The sequence below is a fragment of the Chlorocebus sabaeus genome, chromosome 6 (genome assembly GCF_047675955.1).
Source record: "Chlorocebus sabaeus isolate Y175 chromosome 6, mChlSab1.0.hap1, whole genome shotgun sequence".
NCBI classification, from domain to species: Eukaryota; Metazoa; Chordata; class Mammalia; order Primates; family Cercopithecidae; genus Chlorocebus; species Chlorocebus sabaeus.
Window position 1 is genome coordinate 45,106,666 of NC_132909.1, and position 25,725 is coordinate 45,132,390.

At 51.7% G+C, this 25,725-nt stretch overlaps 1 protein-coding gene across 1 annotated transcript; it reads right to left on the minus strand.

Annotated features, from left to right (window-relative positions):
* Positions 1 to 614: 614 nt before the first annotated feature.
* SLC5A5 (solute carrier family 5 member 5) lies at positions 615 to 25,725 on the minus strand. Its single transcript, XM_037992176.2, has 15 exons — positions 25,074 to 25,725; positions 23,554 to 23,619; positions 23,215 to 23,266; positions 23,020 to 23,087; positions 21,594 to 21,748; positions 19,555 to 19,695; positions 19,325 to 19,454; positions 16,770 to 16,858; positions 15,646 to 15,758; positions 15,499 to 15,569; positions 14,163 to 14,249; positions 13,882 to 14,078; positions 9,414 to 9,538; positions 6,579 to 6,694; positions 615 to 3,467 (listed from the first exon to the last, which is right to left on the minus strand). Exons 1-15 carry the CDS (start codon positions 25,428 to 25,430, stop codon positions 3,303 to 3,305), a joined length of 1,932 nt encoding a protein of 643 aa, XP_037848104.1. The 5' UTR covers positions 25,431 to 25,725; the 3' UTR covers positions 615 to 3,302.

Sequence of the window (25,725 nt, forward strand, 5' to 3'; positions counted from 1 at the left end):
AAATTTTTCTATAGAGATGGGGTCTCGCTATATTGCCCAGGCTGGTCTCAAACTCCTGGTCTTGAGCAATCCTCCTGCCTCAGCCTCCCAAAGTGCTGGGATTACAGGTGTGAGATACCACCCCCGTCCAGTCATTGATTTTAAAGTTGTAATGGCCCGTTTTAACTTCAAATCTAAAGGTGTCCAATCCCAACAACAGGCACAGAGGACCAGGCCTCCAAGGGGTAGACAGAAGCGGGATCAGAAGGTGAGTATGAGGCCAGGTGCGGTGGCTCACGCCTGTAATCCCAGCACTTTGGGAAGCCGAGGCAGGCAGATCACTTGAGGTCAGGAGTTCGAGACCAGTCTGACCAACATGGTGAAACCCCGTCTCTACTAAAAATACAAAAGTCAGCCGGGCATGGTGGCGCATGCCTGTAATCCCAGCTCCTCGGGAAGCTGAAGAAGGAGAACCCGGGAGGCAGAGGTTGTAGTGAGCCAAGATCGCGGCACTGCACTCCAGTCTGGGCAGCAGAGTGAGACTGTGTCTCAAAAAAAAAAAAAAAAAAAAAAGGTGTGTATGAGCTCCTGTGGCTGCTGTAACAAATCGCTATAGGCCTGGTGGCATCAAACAACAGAAATTTATTCTCTGACAGTTCTGGCAGCCAGAAGTCTGATATCAAGGTGTCAGTAGGGCTATGTTCCCTCTAAAGGCTCTAAGAAATAATGCATCCCATGCCCCATCTCCTGATTTCTGGTTGTTGCTGGTAATCCTTGGGTTCTCTGACTCATGGACGCATTGATCCAACCTCTGCCTCTGTCTCCACATGGAATCTTCCCCAGGTGTTTCTCTGCATCTCTTCTCTACTTCATATGAGGAACCAGTCACTGGATTCATCCATCCTCCTCCAGTAAGACCTCTTTTAATTTAACCAGTTACACCTGCAAAGACCCTATTTCCAAGTAAGCTCATGGTCTGAGGTTCTGGGTGGACATGACTTTTGAGGGGACACAACCTGATTCGAGGGCCTCCATTGTCAGGTGAGGAGGGGACGCCAGCAGGCTCAGGGTGATGGGAGCCATGGCAGGTGTGTGGGCCAAGGTTGGAGGCCATGTGGGGTCTGAATTATCCCCTCTCCAATCCCAGGAAGAAAATAAAGAAGAAAGAGGCGGGGCACAGTGGCTCACCCCTGTAATCCCAGCCCTTTGGGAGGCCAAGACAGGAGGATCACCTGAGATCAGGAGTTTGAGACCAGCCTGGCTAACATGGCAAAACCCCGTCTCTACAAAAACACAAAATTACAAAAATTACCCAGGCGTGGTGGCGCTCACTGTAATCCCAGGTACTCAGGTTGCTGAGGCAGGAGAATCACTCGAACCCGTGAGGTGGAGGTTGCAGTGAGCAGAGATTGTGCCACTGCATCCAGCCTGGGTGACAGAGCGAGACTCTGTCTCAAAAAAAGAAAAGAAAGAACAAAGAAGGCCGGGCGCGGTGGCTCACGCCTGTAATCCCAGCACTTTGGGAGGCCGAGATGGGCGGATCACGAGGTCAGGAGATCGAGACCATCCTGACTAACACGGTGAAACCCCGTCTCTACTAAAAATACAAAAATTAGCCGGGCGTGGTGGCGGGCGTCTGTAGTCCCAGCCACACGGGAGGCTGAGGCAGGAGAATGGCGTGAACCCGGGAGGCGGAGCTTGCAGTGAGTGGAGATTGCGCCACCGCACTCCAGCCTGGGCGACAGAGCGAGACTCCGTCTCAAAAAAAAAAAAAAAAAAAAAAAAAAAAAAGAAAGAACAAAGAAAGGAGAGAGAGTTGGTGTTCAACTCTTGGTGAATGCCTGGATTACTATTGTATCCTTGGCCAAGTCATTGCCCTCCTCTCCAAGCCTCAGTTTCTCTGCCTTTGAAATGGGGCACAGGAAGTTGGGCCTGAAGACTTGCAAAATGCTTGCTAAGGTTAAACGTAGGCCAGGCACAGTGGCTCTGGCTGGGCCTGGTGGCTCACGCCTGTAATCCCAGCACTTTGGGAGGCAAAGGCAGGTGGATCACCTGAGGTCAGGAGTTCGAGACCAGCCTGACCAATACGATGAAACCCTGTCTCTACTAAAACTACGAAAATTAGGTGGGTGTGGTGGCAGGCACCTATAATCTCAGCTACTTGGGAGGCTGAGGCAGGAGAATCGCTTGAACCCGGCAGGGAGAGGTTGCAGTGAGCCGAGATCATATCATTGCACTACAGCCTGGGCGACAAGAGCTAAACTCTGTCTCAAAAATAATAATAAGGTTAAACACGTTTCAGGTAAGAGCTGGGGTCTTTCTCAGATCCTGATGTCAGATCTGGGAGTTTCCTGTGTTGTCCAGAGGGGATTCCAACATCTTTCTATAATAGACTGAGAAAAACGGTAGGCCGGGCATGGTGGCTCACGCCTGTAATCCCAGCACTTTGAGAGGCCAAGGCGGGTGGATCACTTGAGGTCAGGAGTTCGAGACCAGTCTGGGCGATATGGTGAAACCCCATCTCTACTAAAAATACAAAAAGTTAGCTGGGCATGGTGGGGGGCACCTGTAATCCCAGCTACTCAAGAGGCTGAGGCAGGAAAATCACTTGAGCCTGGGAGGCAGAGGTTGCCGTGAGCCGAGATCACACCACTGTACTCCAGCCTAGGCGACAGAGTGGAACTCCATCTCAAAAAAAAAAAAAAAAAAGGCCGGGCGCGGTGGCTCAAGCCTGTAATCCCAGCACTTTGGGAGGCCGAGACGGGCGGATCACGAGGTCAGGAGATCGAGACCATCCTGGCTAACACTGTGAAACCCCGTCTCTACTAAAAAATACAAAAAATTAGCCGGGCGCAGTGGCGGGCGCCTGTAGTCCCAGCTCTCGGGAGGCTGAGGCAGGAGAATGGCGTGAACCCGGGAGGCGGAGCTTGCAGTGAGCCGAGATTGCGCCACTGCACTCCAGCCTGGGAGACAGCGAGACTCCGTGTCAAAAAAATAAAAAAAATAAAATAAAATAAAATAAAAAAATAAAAAAAATAAAAAAATAAAAATAAAAAGAGAAAGAGAGAAAAACCCAGCCTTATTTTGGGGGAGCCGTCGGGGCTGCAGCATCTAATACTAGGAACGGTTGAAGCAAGGGGCTGGATTTAAAAAATGACCTCCTGGAGGCAGGGCCTCCCCATGGGGTAGGGTCTTGTAGTCCTGAACTCATTTGCATACAAGGCAATCCAGCCAATCGCAGCCTGAGGCCGTGGGCCCATGGTCTGGGATTGACCCATCCTGAGGTTCCATCCCAGGGTATCAGTCAGCAGCTGGCTCTATCCTCAGAGGTTTGTCTCCCGCTGGTCTCGACCACCATCATGTCTACTACAGGGGGTCCAGGAGCCAGCTCCCTCCAGCTCTTTCTGCCCCAGGAAAAACAGACGGTCCTCATTGGTGGGCAGGAAGCCAGGAGCCTTCTTGGTTCCAGCAGGGACTTCTTCAGGACCCTGGGGAAAAATGGGGTAAAGAGACCCTATCAGGCCGGGCGCGGTGGCTCAAGCCTGTAATCCCAGCACTTTGGGAGGCCGAGGCGGGCGGATCACGAGGTCAGGAGATCGAGACCATCCTGGCTAACAGGGTGAAACCCCGTCTCTACTAAAAAAATACAAAAAACTAGCCGGGCGAGGTGGTGGGCGCCTGTAGTCCCAGCTACTCGGGAGGCTGAGGCAGGAGAATGACCGGAACCCGGGAGGCGGAGCTTGCAGTGAGCTGAGATCCGGCCACTGCACTCCAGCCTGGGCGACAGAGCGAGACTCCGTCTCAAAAAAAAAAAAAAAAAAAAAAAAAAAAAAAGAGAGACCCTATCAGAGACCCTGTCCCCACCCTGTTACATGTCAGCTCACCTCCCAGATGGGGCCACTGAGGACCTGGCGGGACGGGGCATGCGCAGAATTGCACACTATCCCCTTGCTCGGTGCACAGGCTAGTCCTGCCCCCTCTGCCTCCAAAATTTCCATGTGCTTCTCTTTCCCACTCCCATGTCACCTACAGCCCAGGCCATCAACGCTTTCTCAGATGCCTGCAATAGTTCCTCCCTCCTCTCTCTGCTTCTCTGCTCATTCACCTTCAAAAAAATAAACATTTCTGGCCGGGCACAGTGGCTCACCCCTGTAATCCTAGCATTTTGGGAGGCCGAGGCGGGCAGATCACTTGAACCCAGGAGTTTAAGACCAGCCTGGCCAACATGGCAAAACCCCATCTCTACCAAAAATAAAAAAAATTAACCAGGCTTGGTGGTGCACGCCCGTAATCCCAGCTACTCAGGAGGTTGAAAGACAGGAGAATTTTTCAGGCCATGGGGGTTGGGGCTGCAGTGAGCCGTGGCCATTCCACTGCGCTCCAGCCTGGGCAATAGAGTAAGACCCTCTCTCAAAAAAAGAAAAAAAAAACACAAATAAAACAAAGACAACAAAAAAAGAAAAAGAAAATAATAAAGAACAAAAACTAAAAGAAAAAGAGAGAGAAAGAAAAGAAAGGAAAGAAGAGAAAAGAAAAGAGGAATAAAGAAAAGATAAATACTTCTCTAGGGCAGCTGGAGGGAGTTTTAAACCCCTTCAGCTGAACCCCTCCCCTCCCAATCCCCTTCTCAGTCAAAGCTGTTCCTGTTTGTGGCTGGTTCCTTCTCCTAACTCAGGGTTAATCAATGTCATCTCTCCCAAGAGGCCACCCCCGACTTCCCTGGCTAAAGTTGCTCCCCATCACAGCATCCGGTTTTATTATCCTTTGAATGTTTATCATGCTGAGACCCTACATGTTTTTCTTTTTTTGTTTGCTTGCTTGCTCTCTTACGTTCTCTCTCTCTCTCTCTCTCTCTCTCTCTCTCTCTCTCTCTCTCATCTGTCTTTTCTTTCTTTCTGACAGTGTCCGGCTCTTGTTGCCCAGGCTGGAGTGCAATGGCACGATCTCTGCTCACTGCAACCTCCGCCTCCTGGGTTCAATCGATTCTCCTGCCTCAGCCTTCCGAGTAGCTGGAATCACAGGCACCTAACACCAAACCCGGCTAATTTTTCTGTATTTTTAGTAGAGATGGGGTTTCACCATGTTGGCCAGGCTGGTCTCAAACTCCTGACCTCAGGTGATCCACCTGCCTTGGCCTCCCAAAGTGCTGGGATTACAGAGGTGAGGCGCCACACCGGGCTCTTTCTTTCCTTTCCTTCCTTCTTTTTCCTTCCTTCCTTCCTTCCTTCCTTCCTTCCTTCCTTCCTCCCTCCCTCCCTCCCTTCCTCCCTCCCTCCCTTCTTTCCTTCTTTTTTGACAAAGTCTTGCTCTGTCACCCAGGCTGGAATACAGTGGCACAATCTCAGCTCACTACAAGCTCTACCTCCCGGGTTCAAGTGCTCAGTTCTCCTGCCTCAGTCTCCCAAGTAGCTGGGATTACAGGCACACGCCACCATGCCCGGCTAATTTTTGTGTTTTTAGTAGAGACCGGGTTTAGCCATGTTCGACAGGCTGGTCTTGAACTCCTGGCCTCAAGCAATCTTCCCACCTCAACCTCCCAAAGTGCTTGGATTACAGGCGTGAGCTATCGTGCCCAGCCTGACAGCATCTGGTTGTATTATCTTTTGAATGCTTATCACATGCTGAGACAGACCCTACATGTTTCTCTTTTTAGTTTTCACCTGCCCCTGCTAGATGAGGGTGGGGTGGGGGCCTCAGATCATAGCCCAGAGCAGGACTGGGTACACAGCAGGTTCTCAGTAAATGAGAGAATGTAACAGGGATCCCAAAACAGGGGTAGGCATGGGATCAGGTCCCCCAGGGACAGCATTTTCCAAACTCTGGGAATTCACAAAGCAACCACGCGGTTTTAGCCAAAATCGGTCTACCATCTGTTGTGTTTCTTATGTAAGAGTTTTCCCCCAAGTTGACTCACTTTTGAATTAAGTAATTTTATTTTAAGAAGAGACTTTACATCAATACCCTAACGGCACACCAGTTTCACCTGCCAAAGATTGGAAGTCACTGTAAGAACAGATAACGACAAAAAGGAATAGTATTCAACTTTGTTCAGTCCTTATGAAGGGAGATAATAAAAACTTGAAGATGAGGCTGGGCTCGGTGGCTCACGCCTGTCATCCCAGCACTTTGGGAGTCCAAGGTGGGTGGATCATTTGAGGTCAGGAGTTCAAGACCAGCCTGGGCAACATGGTGAAACCCCGTCTCTACTAAAAACACAAAAATTAGCTGGGCGCGGTAGCATGTGCTTGTAGTACCAGCTACTCAGGAGGCTGAGGTAGGAGAATCGCTTGAACTCGGGATGTGGAGGTTGCAGTGAGCCAAGATTGCACTACTGCACTCCAGCCTGGGCAACAGAGTGAGACTCTGTCTCAAAAAACAAGCAAACAAACAAAAAGGAATAGTATTAAACTCCGTTCAGTCCTTGTGAAGGGAGATAATAAAAACAGTTGAGGATGAATCAGCTCCCAACAGAGTGTTTTGACTGGATATAACAAGAGATGGAGAAAGGTGCTGATGTACCATGTCCCTCCCCTGAGCTATGGTCATGTCCCAAAGCCACTTGGTTGCCTCTAGATCTGGGAATCCAGCCTAAGACTGACCTTGACCAAGTTGTCATCCAGGATGGCCACTTCTTCCTTGGGGGCCACTGATGCTGTCTGCCGTGCGAGGTCCCACCACAACAATCCCGGGGCCAGCGTGCTGCGTTTGGTGGGGCCTGAGAGGCGGGAAGAAATGGAGAAATCCAGGTATTTAATGAAGGGGTCATGGGGGTTGGAGACCAGGCCCTGGGAAAGAGAAAGAAGATCCCTGGACTATGAAGTCTAACAGGCTCCAGTCTCACTGAGGGACCCTGGCAAGTCTCTGAGCCTCAGTTTCCTCATCTATTCAGTGACGTTGTAATAAAACATCAGTGAGGCCAGGCATGGTGGCTCATGCTTATAATCGCACTTTGGGAGTCTAAGGCGATAGGATTGCTTGGAGTTGCCCAGTAGTTGGAGACCAGCCTAGGCAACATAGTGGGACCCCATCTCTACAAAATATTACAAAATTAGCCAGGCATGGTGGCGCGTGCCTCTAGTCTCAGCTACTTGGGAGGCTCAGGCAGGAGGATCGTTTGAGCCCAAGAGGTCAAGGCTGCAGTGAGCCGTCATTGTGCCACTGCACTCCAGCTTGGTGACAGAGCAAGACCCTGTTTCTAAAACAAAACAAAACAAAACAAAAACATCAATGGAGGTTGGGTATGGTGGCTCACACCTGTAATCCCAGCACTTTGGAAGGCAGGAGTTCGAGACTAGCCTGGCCAACATGGTGAAACCCCATTTCTACTAAAAATACTAAAATTAGTCAGGCGTAGGGGTGGGTGCCTGTAATCCCAGCTACTCAGGAGACTGAGGTAGGAGAATTGCTTGAACCTGGGAGTCAGAGGTTGCAGTGAGCCAACATTGCACCATTGCACTCCAGCCTGGGTGACCAGAGTGAAACTCCATTTCAAAAAACAAAACAAAACAAAACAAAGACATTAATAGATGGCTGGGAGGGTTCAGCACACGGTTCCATTCACTGCTGCATCCCCAGTGCCTAAAATAGCGCCCAGCACACAGGAGGACTCGATAAAGGTCTGATGAATGTGAAGTCTGAGACTCAAGAAGTGTGAGCAGGTACTGTTATCACTACTGATTTTCCCCTCTTTATCTCCTTCTAGTTTTCCGTGGAATTTAGAATTCTCTAACAAGTGCAGAGTCACCGGCAGCTTTAAAAGATATTTCAGCACCAGGGATAGCGCCACCCGCCCCATCCCATATCCTCTACTGAGGACTTAATCTTACGGGGGAGAGGAGTTGCAGGCAATGCCTCAGTTTCTGTCTCTGCAAAATAGGGCAAGCTCTGAGAGGTGCAGGGTTGTCAAGAAAGCGACATAGCTTTAAAGGGTGTAAATGTGAGCTGGTTACGTTGGCGCACACCTGTAGTCTCAGCTACTTGGGAGGATGAAGTGGGAGGATTGTTTCAGCTCAGGAGTTCAAGGTTGCAGTGAGCCATGATCGTGCCACTGCACTCCAGCCTGGGTAACAGAGTGAGACCCGTCTCTTTTCTTTTCTTTTTTTTTCTTTTCTTTCTTTCTTTCTTTCTTTCTTTCTTTCTTTCTTTCTTTCTTTCTTTCTTCCTTCCTTCCTTCCTTCCTTCCTTCCTTCCTTTTCTCTCTCTCTTTCTTTCTTTTTCTTTTCTTTCTTTTTCTTTCTTTCTTCCTTCCTTCCTTTTCTCTCTCTCTCTTTCTTTCTTTCTTCTTTCTTTTTCTTTCTTTCTTTCTTTCTTCCTTCCTTCCTTTTCTCTCTCTTTCTTTCTTTTTCTTTTCTTTTTCTTTCTTTCTTCCTTCCTTCCTTCCTTTCTCTCTCTCTCTCTTTCTTTCTTTCTTTCTTTCTTTCTTTCTTTCTTTCTCTCTTTCTCTCTTTCTCTCTTTCTCTCTTTCTTTCTTTCTCTCTTTCTCTCTTTCTTAGATGGAGTCTCATTCTCTCACCCAGGCTGGAGTGCAGTGATGCAATCTTGGCTCACTGCAACCTCCACCTCCCCGGATCAAGCAATTCCCTTACCTCAGCCTCCCAAGTAACTGGGATTACAGGCTCCTGCCACCACGCCCAGCTAATTTTTTTTTGTATTTTTAGTAGAGACTGGGTTTCACCATGTTGGCTGGGCTGGTCTCGAACTCCTGACCTCAGGTGATCCACCCACCTCAGCCTCCCAAAGTGCTGGGATTACAGGCGTGAGCCACCACACCCAGCTGACCCAGTCTCTTTAAAAGGAACTATATATACACACACACACACATATATATATACACACACTTTATTTTATGTATATATATATATTCATAATTTTTATATAAATTCATAATTTCTTTTATGTATACATATACATAAAAGTGTGTGTGTGTGTGTGTGTATATACACATACACCCTTCTTTTTTCCTCACAAACTTTTTTTTTCCTTTTAAAAAAATAGGTACAGCCCAGGTGCAGTGGCTCACACCTGTAATCCCAGAACTTTGGAAGGCCAAGGTGGGTGGATCACTTGAGCCCACGAGTTCAAGACACATGGTGAAACTCCATCTCTACTAAAAATGCAAAATTAGCCAGGCATGGTGGCGCACCCTTGTAATCCCAGCTACTCGGGAGGCTGAGACATGAGAATCACTTGAATCTGGGAGGTGGTGGTTGCGGTGAACTGAGATCACACCACTGCACTCCAGCCTGGGTGACAGAGTGAGACTCTATCTCAAAAATGATGATGATTATAATAATAATAATTATGTGCAAATGTGTCCAACAGGCAGTGGTAGCTCGGCCAATGGGAGCGTCCTTTCTCCCCTCCCTGCTGGGTGGAGTCTTGACACAGAGAGATGAATGGGGTGACCTCTAAGGCCACAGGCTCTGTTTACCTACCTGTCAGGCAGCTGATGAGGGCTCCGCACAGCACAGTGGTCAGCGTGCCCAGGGCACCATAATAGAGATAGGAAATGGCATAGAAGCTGTCAGCTAAGGCGGGTCGGCTGGCGTCCATTCCTGAGCTGCAGGTTGGGACAGACAGACTTGAACCTCCTCTTTTATCCCCTGCCTGTGCTCAAAAGCTGTTCCCACCTCACTCCTTACTTCCTTCCCCCAACTGCCATGACCTAGCACAGACCTCCACTACTGTCTGTCCAGACCTTGCAGTAGGCAACGCTCCTTCCCTCCAGGTATCCTATGCCCACCCTGGACATCCTCCACATGCAGTCAGAGGGCGCATTACTAAAATGTAGCTCAGATCACCTGCTGCTGCCCATCACTGTCTGTGGCTCCCTGTCACCCTCAAAATCAAACCAAATTAAACTCTCAGAAGAAAACATAGGTGGGGGCCGGGCGCGGTGGCTCAAGCCTGTAATCCCAGCACTTTGGGAGGCCGAGACGGGCGGATCACGAGGTCAGGAGATCGAGACCATCCTGGCAAACACGGTGAAACCCCGTCTCTACTAAAAAAAAATACAAAAAACTAGCCGGGCGAGGTGGCGGGCGCCTGTCGTCCCAGCTACTCGGGAGGCTGAGGCAGGAGAATGGCGTAAACCCGGGAGGCGGAGCTTGCAGTGAGCTGAGATCCGGCCACTGCACTCCAGCCTGGGCGACAGAGCGAGACTCCGTCTCAAAAAAAAAAAAAAAAAAAAAAAAAAAGAAAAGAAAACATAGGTGGGAATCTTCGTGACAGTAATTGTTTCTTAGATATGACCCCAAAAGCAAAAGCCACCAGAGAAAAAATAAATCAAATGGACTTCATCAAAAATTAAAAACTTCTGGCCAGGCATGGTGGCTCATGCCTGTAATCCTAGCACTTGGGGAGGCTGAGGCAGGCTGAGGTCAGGAGTTTGAAACCAGGCTGGCTAACTTGGTGAAACCCCATCTCCACTAAAAACACAAAAATTAGCCTGGCATGGTGGTGTGCACCTGTAGTCACAGCTACGCAGGAGGCTGAGGTGGGAGAATCCCTTGAACCTGGGAGGTGGAGTTTGCAGTGAGCTGAAATCGCACCACTGCACTCCAGCCTGGGTGACAGAGTGAGACTCCATCCCCACCCCCCAAAAAAAGAATTAAAAACTTCCGTGCATCAAAGGATGCCATCGAGAGAATGAAGACAACCTACAGAATGGGAGAAAATATCACATGCAAATTATACATCTGATCAGGGGCTTGTACCCAGAATATATAAAGATATAAAAATATGTAAATTATAACTCAACAATAAAAAGACAAATCACCCAATTTAAAAATGGGCAAAGGGTGTTTTTGTTTTTGTTTTTTTTTAATTTGGGACAGGGACTTGCTCTGTGGCCCAGGATGGAGTGCAGTGGTGGGATCATGCCTCAATGCAGCCTTGGCCTCCCAGGCTCAAGCAATCCTCTTTGCCTCAACCTCCCAAGTAGCTGGGACTACAAGTGTGCACCACCATGCCCAGCTGTTTTCATTTTTATTTTTATAGAGATGGGGTCTTTCTATGTTACCCAGGCTGGATGGGCAAAGGGTTTGAATAGACATTTCTCCAAAGAAGATACACAAATGGCCAATAAGCACATGAAAACATGCTCAATATCATTATTCATCAGGGAAATGCAAATCAAAACCACAGTGAGGCATCACTTCACACCCACTAGGATGGAGAATAATGAGTATTGGCGAGGACGTGGAGAAGTTAGAATCCTCATATGTTGCTGGTGGGAATGTAAAATGATGTGGCCGCTGTGGAAAACAGTCTGGTAGCTCCTCAAAAAGTTAAACATAGGCCGGGCGTGGTGGCTCAGGCCTGTAATCCTAACACTCTGGGAGGTTGAGGCAGGCGGATCATCTGAGGTCAGGGGTTTGAGACCACCCTGACCAACATGGTGAAACCCCTTCTCTACTAAAAATATAAAAATTAGCCAGGCGTGGTGGCGCACACCTGTAATCCCGGCTACTTGGGAGGCTGAAGCAGGAGAATCGCTTGAACCCAGGAGGCGGAGGTTGCGGTGAGCCAAGATCACACCACTGCACTCCAACCTAGGTGACAGAGCAAGACTCCATCTCAAAAAAAAAAAAAAAAAAAAAAAAAAAAAAAAAAGTTAAATAAAGAATTACAACATGACCCAGCAATTCCACTCATAGGTATATACCGAGAGAAATTAAAACATATGTCCATACCAAAACTTGTTCACAAATGTTTTTGGGTTTTTTTGTTTGCTTGTTTGTTTGTTTTTGGTGGAGTCTCAACTCTCTTACCCAGACTGGAGTGCAGTGGCTCCACTGTACTCTGCTGTAATCCCAGCACTTTGGAAGGTCAAGCTGTGTGGATCTCCTGAGGTCAGGAGTTCAAGACCAGCCTGATCAATATGGTGAAACTCCATCTCTACTAAAAATACAAAAATTACCCAAGCATGGTGGCATACACCTGTGACCCCAGCTACTCAGGAGGCCAAGACAGGAGAATTGCTTGAACCTGGGAGGAGGTTGCAGTGAGCCGAGATCACGCCACTGCACTCCAGCCTGGGCGACAAAGTGAAACTGTCTCAAAAAATATATATGTATTATGCTAAGACACAAAAGGTCACATATTTTATGATTCCATTTACATGAAATGCCCAGAACAGGCAAATTCATAGAAACAGAAAGTGGATTCGTGCTTGCCAGGAGCTGGGGAAACGGGGGAAGTGGGAAGTGACTGCTGATGGAGACAGGGCTTGTTTCTGGAATGATAAAAAAATGTTCTTGTGGCCGGGCACAGTACCTCACACCTGTAATCCCAGCACTTTGGGAGGCAGAGGCAGGCAGATAACTTGAGCCCAGTAGTTTGAGACTGGGCAACATGGCAAAAACTCATCTCTATAAAAAATACAAAAAATTTAGCCTGGCATGGTGGTGCATGCCTGTAGTCCCAGCTGCTTGGGAGGCTGAGGCTGGAGGATCACTGGAGTCTGGGGGTCAAAGGGGCAGTGAGCTGTGATGGTGCCATTGCACTCCAGCCTGGGTGTTAGAGTGAGACCCTGTCTCCAAAAAACCAAAAAGCAAAAAAACCCACCCAAAAACCAAAAAAAAAAAAAAAAAGAAAAGAAACAAAACAGAAAATGTTCTTGGTTGGCTGGGTGCTCACACCTGTAATCCCAGCACTTTGCCAGGCTTAGGCGGGCAGATCACTTGAGCCCAGGAATTCCAGACCAGCGTGGGCAACATAGTCAGATCCTGTCTCTACAAAAAATAAAAATAAAAACTAGTAGGACATGACGGTGTGTGCCTGTGGTCCCAGAAACTAGGAGGGGCTGAGGTAGGAAGATTCCTTGAGCCCAGGAGGTTGAGGCGGCAGTGAGCTATGATCGCGCCACTGGACTGCAGCCTGGGCAACAGAGCAAGACCCTGTCTCAGAAAAAAAAAAAGAAAGAAAGAAAGAAAAGAAAAGAAAATGTTTTTGGGGCCACGCACGGTGGCTCACACCTGTAATCCCAGCACTTTGGGAGGCTGAGGTGGGGGGATCACCTGAGGTCAGGAGTTCGAGACCAGCCTGGCCAACATGGTGAAATCCCGTCTCTACTAAAAATACAAAATTAGAAAAAAAAAGAAAACGTTCTTGAGTTAGATAGTGGTGATGGTTGCACAAATATACTAAATGCCACTTTTATTTATTTATTTATTTGAGATGGAGTTTCATTTTTGTTGCCCAGGCTGGAATGCAGTGGTATGATCTCAGTTCACTGCAATCTCCACCTCCTGGGTTCAAGCAATTCTCCTTCCTCAGCCTCCTGAGTAGCTGGGATTACAGGCGCCTGCCACCATGCTTGGCTAAGTTTTGTATTTTTAGTAGAGACAGGGTTTTCCCATGTTGAACAAGCTGGTCTTGAACTCCTGACCTCACGTGATCCACCTGCCTCGACCTCCCAAAGTGCTGGGATTACAGGTGTGAGAGCCACTGCGCCCACCTGGCCTAAATGCCACTTTTATATGGCTAATTTATCTCAATAAAAATTAGAATCAAACCAAATTCTGGGCCTCCCTCAAGCTGGGAGGACTGCTTTAGCCTGACAGTCTGAAGCTGCAGTGAGCTGAGACTGCACCACTGCACTCCAGCCTGGACAACAGAGCGAGACTCTGTCTCAGAAAAACAAAACAAAAAAAGTACTAGCTTCCTCTGGCTGCACCATATCTCCCACCCATCTCTCCTCCTATTAAATGCACCCTAACCTCAGTGCAGTTGGACTGGGACTAGCCTGATTGTGGCCTCAGGGCCTTTGCACCTACCATTCCCTCCACCAGGAATGCATTTTACTAATCAGTCTTCTTAGGCAGAGTTCAGGGCAAGCAAGTTTCCCTTCAAGATCACACCACCCCGGGATCGGTTCCCTCCCACCCCAAGTCGGCTCACCTGGGGGCCCTGCTGGAGTCGTTAGCAGGGAGGAGAGCCATGTTCAGCAGGCCAGAGGTGTTGACTGAGAGAGCCAAGCAGCGGGCAGCCGACGACGGCAGGACCCTCATGGTCTGCTCGCTGGGTGGGTACAGTGTGGCGCCCAAGGCCACCCACAACGACAGCGCCAAGCCGGCGCCCAGTCCCGAGAGGACTCCCTGGGGGCAGAGCCGGAGTCAGGGAAGGGGAGGGGCCTGTCTGGCCCTGCCACCGCCCCGCCCCTCGCCACCGACCCCACTCACCGGGGTGTTGCAGGCTGGCAGGAACATTCCCAAGATGAAGGCTCCAAGGAGGGGGCCGCTGATGACTCCCATGACTGTGAAGGAGCCCTGGGAGAGTAGGTGGAAGTGGGGCTGAAGGCGGAGCCCTCCCACCCCTCCGGGCCTCAGTTTACCCGCTGGGAAAGCGAGACCTCAGGAACGCCACTGTGGGGCTCAAGGACTCCTCTGTGTCTCAGTTTCCCTAAAGGGAAGAGGACCCCCCTACCCCCCCCGTTCCTGCCTCTCTCCCCTGGGTTGGAGGCAAAGATACTGATTTTCTCCTCAAGCCAGGGAGGCCCTTTCTTCTTCTTTTTGTTTTTTAGACAGAGTCTCACTTTGCCACCCAGGTTGGAGTGCAGTGGCACGATCTCGGCTCATTGCAACCTCCCTAAGGTCGCCACCCCCCACTTCCCAATTCCTCCGCCCCAAGCCAGCCAGCTGCAAAAAAGTCCCGTGATGGCCTCTGGCATCAAATAGAACCTAGTTCTTAATCTCAGCGACTTGGAAAGGTGAGGCGGGTGGTTGCTTGAGGCCAGGAGTTCAAGACCAGCCTAGGCACGAAGCGAGACCCTGTCTCTAAAAAAAGTTTTAAAATTAGCCAAGCCAGACTGGGCGCAGTGGCTCACGCTTGTAATCCCAGCACTTCGGGAGGCCGAGGCGGGCAGATCACCTTGGGTAGGGAGTTCAAGACCAGCCTGACTAACATGGAGAAGCCCCATCTCTACTAAAAATACAAAATAGCCGGGCGTGGTGGTGCATGCTTGTAATCCCAGCTACTAGGGAGGCTGAGGCAGGAGAATTGCTTGAATCCAGGAGGTGGAGGTTGTAATGAGCCGAGATTGTGCCATTGCACTCCAGCCTGGGCAACAAGAGTGAAACTCCATCTCAAAAAAAAAAAAAAAAATTAGCCAGACCAGTCATGGTGGCTCACACCTGTAATCCCAGCACTTTGGGAGGTAGAGGCGGGTGGATCACTTGAGGTCAGGAGATCGAGACCATCCTGGCTAACACGGTGAAACCCCGTCTCTACTAAAAATACAAAAAAATGCCAGCGTGGTGGCGGGCGCCTGTAGTCCCAGCTACTCAGGAGGCTGAGGCAAGAGAATGGCATGAACCCAGGAGGCAGAGCTTGCAGTAAGCTGAGATGGCACCACTGCACTCCAGCCGGAGCAACAGATCGAGACTCCGCCTAAAAAAAAAAAAAAAAAAAAAAAGGAGTTCTGCCACGGACACATGTGACCTCTCTGAGCCTCAGTTCAATGGGAAAGATGCCTCCACCTCTCAGGGAGACCAGGGCAGGGGGCAGGTGGGGTCTCACCTGGAGGACACCTCCTCCAAGCAGCGAGGACAGAGCTGCCACAGTGAGACAGGCCAATCCGTAGATGAGTGCTGTAGTGAATGGGGGTGGCATGGTCAATGGCGAGGGACTGCCCTGGCCTCCCACCCAGGTCTCCCTGAAACTCACAGAGCCCCTTGGATATAATCACGAGTTTCCTGGGTGCCAGGTTCTGTAGCCGAGGTTTGATGAGGTCTTCCACAGTGACTGCAGCCATGGCATTGATGCTGGTGGATGCTGTGCTGTGTGAGGAAGGCGGTGGGGGTTCCTCAGGCCATATGGAGAGACCATCCACACCATCTGGCCTGCCAGACCTCACCCAGCCTGAGGGCAGAGGTGGGGGTAACCCAGTCCTGCAAAAGTGAAGGAGATATCCACCCCTCCCCTCCCCAAAGACCTGAGACATCCCCACAGGAGCAAGGACACCTGTGACCAAGGGCAGGTGGGACAGACAGGCAGGTTCTGGTTCTAGAGGGACTATAGTCACATGTGGGAGATTTGCAAAAGGGACAGTGAGAGCATGTGACCAGAAGTCCCGGAAGAGTGGAAACCACCTGAGTGTGTGGCCTTGGAAGGCAGGAGTAGGGGACTGCTTGGTCATGGCTGTGCCCCAGGGTTTGGAACAACAGTACCTGGGCTGGGCATGGTGGCTCACGCTTTCAATTCCAGCACTTTGGGAGGCCGAGGCATGCGGATCACCTGAGCTCAGGAGTTCAAGACCAGCCTGGCCAAAATGGCGAAACCTCATCTCTACTAAAAATACAAAAATTAGCCAGCCATGGTGACGTGCCCCTGTAATCCCAGCTACTTGGGAGGCTGAGGCAGGAGAATCGCTTGAACCCAGAAGGTGGAGTTTGCAGTGAGCCAAGATCGCGCCACTGCACTCCAGCCTAGGTAACAAAGCAAGACTCCATCTGGAAAAAAAAAAAAAAAAGAACAACAGTGCTTGCCACATGGTAGATGTTCAATAAATATTTGTCTGGGGGAGGAAGGAAGGAAAGAAGGAAGAAGAAGAGAGGAGAGTCAGGCGTGGCCATGACGGGTGATAAGAAGGTAAACCCCTGCAGTTGGGGTCCCTGTGCCCAGGGCATGCTCTCTGCCAGCGCCTCCCTGAGCTGTCTTCTAGGGATCAAGCAGGAACTGGGAATGATGGACAGGTCCAGACCATTCCATGCCCCAGGGGGATGGCAGGTCGGGATGAGGAGGCTCCCAGGGGCTGAAATAACACTCCATGAACAAGCGGGGGTGCTCACCTGAGGGTGCCACTATAAGCACAGGCCAGGAAGAGCCCAGGGACTCCAGGCAGATCTTCGAAGATGTCCAGCACCAGCAGAGGCATGTACTGGGGAGAACTGGGGGTCAGCCTCCCAGACAGCAGCACCCCGAGGGCAGGGGCTTCTATCTGTCCTGATGCTGCACGTCCCCAGCACCCAGGACAGATGGGGTTCACAGTCGGCATTTAATATGCATTTAGTTTTTGTTTGTGGTTTTTGTTTTGTTTTGAGACAAGATCTTGCTCTGTCGCCCAGGCTGGAGTGCAGTGCCACGATTGTGGCTCACTGCAGCCTAGAACTCCTGGGCTCCAGCGATCCTGCTGCCTCAGTCACCCAGTAGCTGAGACCACAGGTGCGCGCCACCATGCCTGGCTAATTTTTTAAAATTTTTGTGTAAAGATGGGGGTCTGGCTGGGCACAGTGGCTCACGCCTGTAATCCCAACACTTTGGGAGGCTGAGGTAGGTGGATCACTTGAGCTCAGGAGTTCAAGACCAGCCTGGCCAACATGGTGAAACCTCATCTCTACCCAAAACACAGAAATTAGCTGGGTGTGGTGGAGCTGGTGTGGTGGTTCACACCTGTAGTCCCAGCTACTTGGGAGACTGAGGCAGAAGAATCGCCTGAATCCGAGAGGCAGAGGTGAGCGGAGATCGTGACACTGCACTCCAGCCTGCACAACAGAGCTAGACTCTCAAAAAAAAAAAAAAAAAAAAAAAAAAAAAAAAATTGTTTAAAGATGGGGTCTTCCTATGTTCCTCAGGCTGTAATGTGTGTTTATTGATCAACTGCATGAACCTGAGAATTGTCCCTGAGCCCCACTGTGTGCTGAGCCCTGGGATCCCTGTGAAGCAGGGACCTGTGTCATCCCTGTTTTACTGATGAAGACTGTGAGGCCGAGAGGCACAGTCCCTCCCTGAAGTTACACAGTCCAGCAGTCCCGGATCTGATCTCCAGGGAGGAGTGCAGATGGGGTGGTCCCCGGTACCCTCTGCTAACTCTGAACCCCATGATCAAAACTCTACTTGGGGTGTGACCTAGGCATGGGTCCTGGCACTTCCCCCACCGACTTGCCCATTGACCTCAGGCAGTCACTTCCCCCCCGAGCCTCAGTTTCCTCATCTGTAAAGTGGGAGCCATGACCGCCCTGCCTTTCTCAGAAGAAAGATTAGATGGGAAACTAACTGCTGGTGAAGGGAACAGCAAGAGACACAGAGTAGACACTTGGGACACGGGAGACCAGAGCTGGCCATTCTTATTATTATAACCAACATGATTCGTTCCTGCTGGATAACAGTTTTTGTTTTTGTGGGTTTGTTTTGTTTTGTTTGAGATGGAGTTTCTTTCTTGTTGCCCAGGCTGGAGTGCAATGGCGCCATCTCGGTTCACCACAACCTCCGCCTCCCGGATTCAAGCGATTCTCCCGCCTCAGCCTTCTGAGTAGCCGGGATCACAGGTATGCGCCACCACGCCCTGCTAATTTTGTATTTTTCAGTAGGGACAGGGTTTTTCCATGTTGGTCAGGCTGGTCTCCAACTCCCGACCTCAGGTGATCCCCCTGCCTCAGCCTCTCAAAGTGCTGAGATTATAGGCGTGAGCCACCGCACCCGGCCTTCTTTTGTTTTGTTTTTGTTTTTGTTGTTGTTGTTGTTTGAGATGGAGTCTCTCTCTGTCACCCAGGCTGGAGTGCAATGGTGTGATCTCTGCTCACTGCAACCTCTACCTCCTGAGTTCAAACTATTCTCCTGCCTCAGCCTCCCGAGTAGCTGGGATTACAGGCAAAAATTAACCAGGTCTGGTTACTTTTTGTATTAGTGGAGAGGGGGTTTCACCATGTTGGCCAGGTTGGTTTAGAACTCCTAACCTCAAGTGATCTGCCCATCTTGGCCTCCAAAAGTGCTAGGATTACAGGCGTGAGCCACCACGCCCAGCCTGCATCATGGTTTCATCTCCTCCTGAGCATCTCGCAGGGGATCTCTGGAACTCTCTGGAACTCTGGATCTGAATGTGGCCCTCTCCTGCTCACACCCACTGAGGGCGGTCCATTGCCTCCCAGACTCACCTTCCCCACTCCTCACAGATCCTCCTCTGAGCTCCTTTTTTTTTTTTTTTTTTTTTTTTTTGAGACAGAGTCTCACTTTGTCACCCAAGCTGGAGTGCAGTGGTGCAATCTCCCCTTATTGCAACCTCCGCCTCCTGAGTTCAAACGATTCTTCTGCCTCAGCCTCCTGAGTAGCTGGGACTACAGGTGTGTGCCACCACGCCCAGCTAATTTTTATATTTTTAATAGAGATGGGGTTTTACCATGTTGGCCAGACTGGTCTCAAACTCCTGACCTCCGGTGATCCACCTGCCTCGGCCTCCCAAAGTGTTGGGATTACAGGCGTGAACCGCTGCGCCTGGCCTCCTCTGAGTTCTTTCCTGCTTCTTGGCCTTTGCACAGGCCATTCATTCTGCTAGAAATGCTCTTTGACCTCAGTACCACCAAGGTAGCGAGGGAGTGCAGAGCCAACCAGGAGCCTGGGTGGGACTCACCTGGTCTGGGGCAGAGATGCGCCCCAGTAGGAGAGGGTCGCAGTCAGTGTAGAACACAAACATGACAATGCCACAGCAGGCAGCGCTGGACACGATCAGGAACAGGCCCACCTGGTTGATGAGCAGGGCCCTGGGGGAAGAGGTGGCCTAAGGCTTAGGGGACAGCCTCAAGCTGGTGGAGGGGGACAGCATGTCCCAGAAACCCCCACCTTGCTCCACCAAACACTTACAGCTTGGCCTGCTTCTCTGTGCGACAAGCCACGTAGCGCTGTACCTGCGCCTGGTTCACACCATACATGGAGAGCCACACCAACGTGCCACCCACCATGAAAGTCCAGAATGTATAGCGGCTCCTCGGGTCAGGGTTAAAGCTGGGTGGGGACAGGGCAAGTTAGTCATGTGGAGATGTCACGCTGACTTCACCCTCCCAAGGGCCCCAGACAGCACTTCTGGACCTTATAGGGGATACTTGTAGTGGGTTTTGTTGGCCAGGCGCGGTGGCTCATGCCTGTAATCCCAGCACTTTGGGAGGCCAAGGCGGATGGATCACCTGAGAATAATGGCGGGCGCCTGTAATCCCAGCTACTTGAGAGGCTGAGGCAGGAGAATCACTTCAACCCAGGAGGTGGAGGTTGCAGTGAGCTGAGATCGCGCCACTGCACTCCAGCCTGGAGCAAGACTCCATCTCAAAACAACGAAAAATTTAATTAATTATATTAAAAATAAATAAAAAATAAATGGAGTGGGTTTGACGTATGCATAGGAATTTGCTAGATTGAAAATTCATGTATTTGTTTTTTTGGTTGGTTTTTTTTGTTTGTTTTTTGTTTTTTTGAGACAGAGTCTCGCTCTGTCGCCCAGGCTGGAGTGCAGTGGCTGGATCTCAGCTCACTGCAAGCTCCGCCTCCGGGGTTTACGCCATTCTCCTGCCTCAGCCTCGCAAGTAGCTGGGACTACAGGCGCCCTCCACCTCGCCTAGCTAGTTTTTTGTATTTTTTAGTAGAGACAGGGTTTCGCAGTGTTAGCCAGGATGGTCTCAATCTCCTGACCTCGTGATCCGCCCGTCTCGGCCTCCCAAAGTGCTGAAATTACAGGCTTGAGCCACCGCGCCCGGCCTCATGTATTTGTTTACTGAGTCATCTATCTATGCACTCAAAAACCATTCTTTCTTTGCCCAGCTGAGAGTTCAGAGCTGCTTTAGCTCCCAGTCTGATCTGAGGGGAGGAGCAGAGAGCAGCAAGGACCTCCTGGAGCAGGAGGCACTGACTGATTTCTACCATCCCAGGGCACAAAGGGAGCCCAGCTGCATTCTTCTCTTTTTTTTTTTTTTTTTTTAAGATGGAGTTTCACTCTTGTCACCCAGGCTGGAGTGCAATGGCGTGATCTCAGCTCACCGCAACCTCCACCTCCTGGGTTCAAGTGATTCTCCTGCCTCAGCCTCCCAAGCGGCTGGAATTACAGGCATGCACCACCATGCCCCGCTAATTTTTTTTTTTTTTTTTTGAGACCGAGTCTCTCTCTGTCACCAGGCTGGAGTGCAGTGGCACCATCTCAGCTCACTGCAACCTCCGTCTCCCAGGTTCAAGCAATTGTCCTGCTTCAGCCTCCTGAGTAGCTGGGATTACAGGCGCCCGCCAGCATGCCCAGCTAATTTTTGTATTTTTAGAAATGGAGTTTCACCAGGTTGGCCAGGATGGTCTTGATCTCTTGACCTCGTGATCTGCCCACCTTGGCCTTCCAAAGTGCTGGGATTACAGATGTGAGCCACCGCGCCCAGCTTAATTTTGTATTTTTTAGTAGAGACGGGGTTTCTCCATGTCGGTCATGCTGGTCTCAAACTCCTGACCTCAGGTGATCCCCCCACCTTGGCCTCCCAAAGTGCTGGGATTACAGGCGTGAGCCACCGTGCCCAGCCACCCCCCTGCTTTTTTTTTTTTTTTTTTTTTTTGAGACAGAGTCTAGCTCCGTCATCCACGCTGGAGTGCGGTAGTGTGATCTCAGCTCGCGGCAGCCTCGGCCACTGGGCTCAAGCAACCCTCCAGCCTTAGCCTCCCAACTACCTGGGACCACAGGTGCACACCACCACACACAGCTAATATTTGTATTTTTGTAGAGATGGGGTTTCACCATGTTGCCCAGGCTGGTCTCGAGCTCCTGAGCTCAAGTGATTTGCCCACCTCGGCCTCCCAAAGTGCTGGGATTACAAGCGTGAGCCACCACGCTGGTCCCAGCCCCACCCTGCCGCAGTATCCTCTGCATTTTCACTCACTCCATCATGTTGATCCGGGAGTGGTTCTGGGCCAGGGTGAGCACCTGGCGGGGTCCACCCACAAGCATGACACCGCGGGCCAGGACAACCCAGAAACCACTTAGCATCACCACGACCTGGAACACATCAGTCCAGACCACAGCCTTCATGCCGCCCTGCAGCATGGGACAGAGAGAGGGAGAGGGGCAGTTAGATGGGGGACCTGGCCGTGGCTAACCCTACCTGGCCTTCAGTGGTGCCTGGGACTAATGCCCTTCTATGCCTCAGTTTCCTCATCTCTAAAGTGGGATTAACAAGAATACCTTCTTACTGTGTTGTTGTAAGAATTAAGTTATTTTATTTTTAAAGAAAGGGTTTCTCTCTATTGCCCAGGCTGGAGTGCAGTGGTGTGATCACAGCTCACTGCAGCCTGAAACTCTTAGGCTCAAGTGATCCTCCTGCCTCAGCCTGCGGAGTAGCTGGAACTACAGCAGGTACCACCACATGCCCGATTAATTTAAAAAAATTTTTTTGTAGAGATGGGGGGGTCTCACTATGTTGCCTAAGGGTCTCGAGCCCTTGGCCTCAAGTGATCCTCCCACCTTGGCATCTCAAAGTGCTAGGATTACAGGTATGAGCCACTATGCTCAGTGGAATTAAACAAGTTAATAAGTGAAAAAGATTTGGAACATGACATAATATATATGAGCGTCAGTGAGTGACTGCTGCCATTACTATTATTATTATTTTACTTTTTTGAGACGGAGTCTTGCTCTGTTGCCCAGGGTGGAGCACAATGGTGCAATCTCCGCGAACCGCAACCTCCGCCTCCCGGGTTCAAGTGATTTTCCTGCCTCAGCCTTCTGAGAGGCTAGGATTACAGGCATGTGCCACTGCGCCCACCTAATTTTTGTATTTTTAGTAGAAGTGCTACTACACTGTGTTGGCCAGGCTGGTCTTGAACTCCTGACCTCAGGTGATCGGCCTGCCTCTGCTTCCCAAAGTGCTGGGATTACAGACGTGAGCCATTGTGCCCTGCTGCCATTACTATTATTATCACTATAATGGTAATATCACTATCAAGGTCAGACCTGAGCCAGCCAAAGGTAACCCTCCCTGGGACCTCAGCCAGCCCCAGGATGAAGCAGGAGCTCACTTCCTGCTGGACAGGAAGCCAGAAGAGGTGGAAGCCTGGAGCTGATGGGGCCTGGGAGAGGGACCGAGAGGACGAGGTCAGAGTGCCTCGATCCAGCCACGCCTGAAGCTACTATACCTCTACATTCTCAGCAATAAGCTTTTCAGCTCACTTTTCACTATAAAGATGAGGACACTGGGTCCCAGCTGGGACAGAGGCTTCCTTGGGAGAAAGGGGCAAGCCCAGAGTCTCCCCACAAGTGACACAGTGGGCCTGATCCCCCGTATGGAGTAGGTTCCCAGGGCCACTCACCACAGCCGTGTAGAAGGTACAGATAATTCCGGTGGACAGGAGTGACGCCCAGATGTCCAGCCCGGTCACTATGCAAAAAGAGGTCCCTCTGTTAGGCCCCTGGGCGGGGCGCAAACTTAGTTCCCAGCGTCTTGGGTCCTCCTCTCCCTCCCTTTCTCCTCCCAGACACCCTCCACTGATCTCCCAGAGTCACACCTTGGTTCAGGATGAGGGCCGGTGCGTAGATCACGATGCCAGTGTACAGCATCTGTAGACAAAGTGTGGAGCGGGTGAACTGGGAGGGCGTCTGGGCGAGTTGGGGATGGGGAGAGAGGGGAGAAGGGTGGTCCCAGCATATGGGCGGGGCAGATAAGCCGTGTCTCGCAGAGTGGAGGCGGGGTCAGGCTAGGTGTGGATGGGACGGGACTGGTGGGGGCGGAGTCAGAACGGGAGCGTGGGGCGGGGTCTGCGCGGGGTCTTGAATGGTTGAGGCGGGGCTAGTGAAGGCTGGCGCTCGCGGGACCCTGCGCGGAGGGCGGGGCTGAGGCCACTCACCGTGGCTACAATGTACTGCAACGTCCCGCAGAGCCGCACCGCGCGGCTGAAGCGCATCTCCAGATACTGCAAGGAGGGACTCGAGGTCACCTGGACAGTCCCTACCCGGGAGCTGAGGCCTCTGGGGTCCCTCGCCTGCTCTCTAGGTGGGCCCATTCCTCTGGAAGCCAACGGCGCTCGCCAGATTCTTGCACGTGGGGGCTCCGTCGCACGCACACACCCGTTTACAGGTGCCATCCCATGCCTGTGCGTACCCCGTGGACCTGGAGGACTGGTCCATGCGTGTGCACGCGCCCTCCCACTTGCGCCTGACGGGCGCGGGCTCCTGGAACAGCCACCGCTCAGCAGACACCAACGTGGCCCGCAAGCGCACAGTGTAGACAGTGCCCGGGGCCAATGGTGTTGGCCGCCTAGGATACACCTGTCACGATTTTTTTTTTTTTTTTTTTTTTTTTTTTTTTTTGAGACGAAGTCTCGCTCTGTCGCCCAGGCTGGGGTGCAGTGGCACGATCTCGGCTCACTGCAACTTCCACCTCCCAGGTTCAAGCAATTCTCCTGCCCCAGCCTCCTGAGTAGCTACGATTACAGGCGCGCGCAACCACGCTCGGCTCATTTTTGTCTTTTTAGTAGAGACGGGGTTTCACCATGTTAGCCAGGCTGGTCTTGAACTCCTGACCTCGTGATCCACCCACCTCGGCCTCCCAAAGTGCTGGGATTACAGGCGTGAGCCACCGCGCCCTGCCACAATTTTTTTTTTTTCCTTTGAGAGAAGAGTCTAGCTCTGTCGCCCAGGCTGGAGTGCATGGAGCGATATCGGCTCACTGCAACCTCCCGGGTTCAAGCAGTTCTCCTGTCTCAGCCTCCCAAGTGGCTGGGATTACAGGTGCCCACCACCACATCCGGCTAATTTTTGTATTTTTAGTAGGGACGGGGTTTCACCATGTTGGCCAGGCTGGTCTCGAACTCCTGACCTCAAATGATCCGCCGGCCTTGGCCTCCCAAAGTGCTGGGATTACAGGCGTGAGCCACGATTTTAATCGCTTTACCCTCTCCCCTGAAGGGAGGTCCTGTAATTCGCCCATTTGACAGCTGGGAAACCCAAACAGAGGCACGCCCCTTGCCCAAGATAGAAGAAAGCAGTGAAGCCGGGTTTCGAACCCGGAGCCGTCAGCAGTTCCCTCTATCGCGCAAACGTGGGTCTCCACGCCCGGGCAGGTGGGAGGCAGGTGTGTGTCCACACATAAGTACACACCTGGTGGAGCCGGGCCCCGCCCCTCGCGCGCTTCCACCGAAGAAGCAGGACGCCAGGCTCTCTCTTCCTCCCTCCTGCCCCTCTCCGGGCGCCTGGGGCCTTTTCCTAGAAACCTCCCCACGTGTCTGCCTAGGGGCCCCTTCCGTTAAAGCACCGAGGTGCCATTCGCTTCCTCCTGCACAGTGGCTCAAAGCCCCAGCGCCTCCCCCGCACCGGGTCCCAGCACTGCCAGTGGGGCGGGTCCTGCCCCTGGGCCTCTGTCCGGTACCTCGTAGGTGCTGGTGAGGCCCAGGCGGTAGAAGACAGGCATGAAGAGCAGCGCGGTGAGGACCGAGTTCAGAAGCTGGCCCAGGCACATCCAGAGGAACTTGAGGCCGTAGCGATAGGCCTCCGACGGCACGCCTAGCACCTGCACCGCCGACATGAAGCTGGCGGACAACGACAGGCCCACGGGCAGGGCCGCCAGGCGCCGGCCCCCGGTGAAGAAGTCCTCAGCGCTGCGCTGCCCGCCCCGAGCCAGCCCGACCCACAGCCCAATGCCAGTGGACACCAGGAGCATGAGGGCAAAGACCCCATAGTCCCAGGCTCCGAAGGTGGGCCGTTCCCCGGTCTCCACGGCCTTCATGAGGGCGGGTGCGGAGGCCCAGCGCGTCCTCGGACGCCCTGTGTGTTCAAGCCGGGGAAGCTGGCAGAAGCCGAGGAGGCAGGACCGGGCGGACGGGTAGGAGGATGCTGGGCAGCCTGTCCCTGCTCCGTCTGGGGTGGAAAGCGGCGAGAGGGGCCGGGGCTCCCTGGGTTAAGAATCTATGGGTTGTCAATGTCCGTGTCCGCCTCCCTATCCCCGCTCTATCTCCGCGTCTGCCCCTGCTGTCTGTCTGGCCACCTCGCCTCTCACTCTGGGTTCCGCTGTCCCATGCAGC

What these genes read in the sequence shown, in the direction of transcription:
- SLC5A5 (XM_037992176.2), bottom strand. Translation starts at nt 25,430, where the DNA reads ATGAAGGCCGTGGAGACCGGGGAACGGCCCACCTTCGGAGCCTGGGAC. An exon ending in GCTTATAGTGGCACCCTCAG is followed by an intron (nt 15,759 to 16,769) that starts GTGAGCACCCCC and finishes TTCCTCACACAG; the next exon opens with CACAGCATCCACCAGCATCA. An exon ending in TGCCAGCCTGCAACACCCCG is followed by an intron (nt 14,079 to 14,162) that starts GTGAGTGGGGTC and finishes CTCTGCCCCCAG; the next exon opens with GGAGTCCTCTCGGGACTGGG.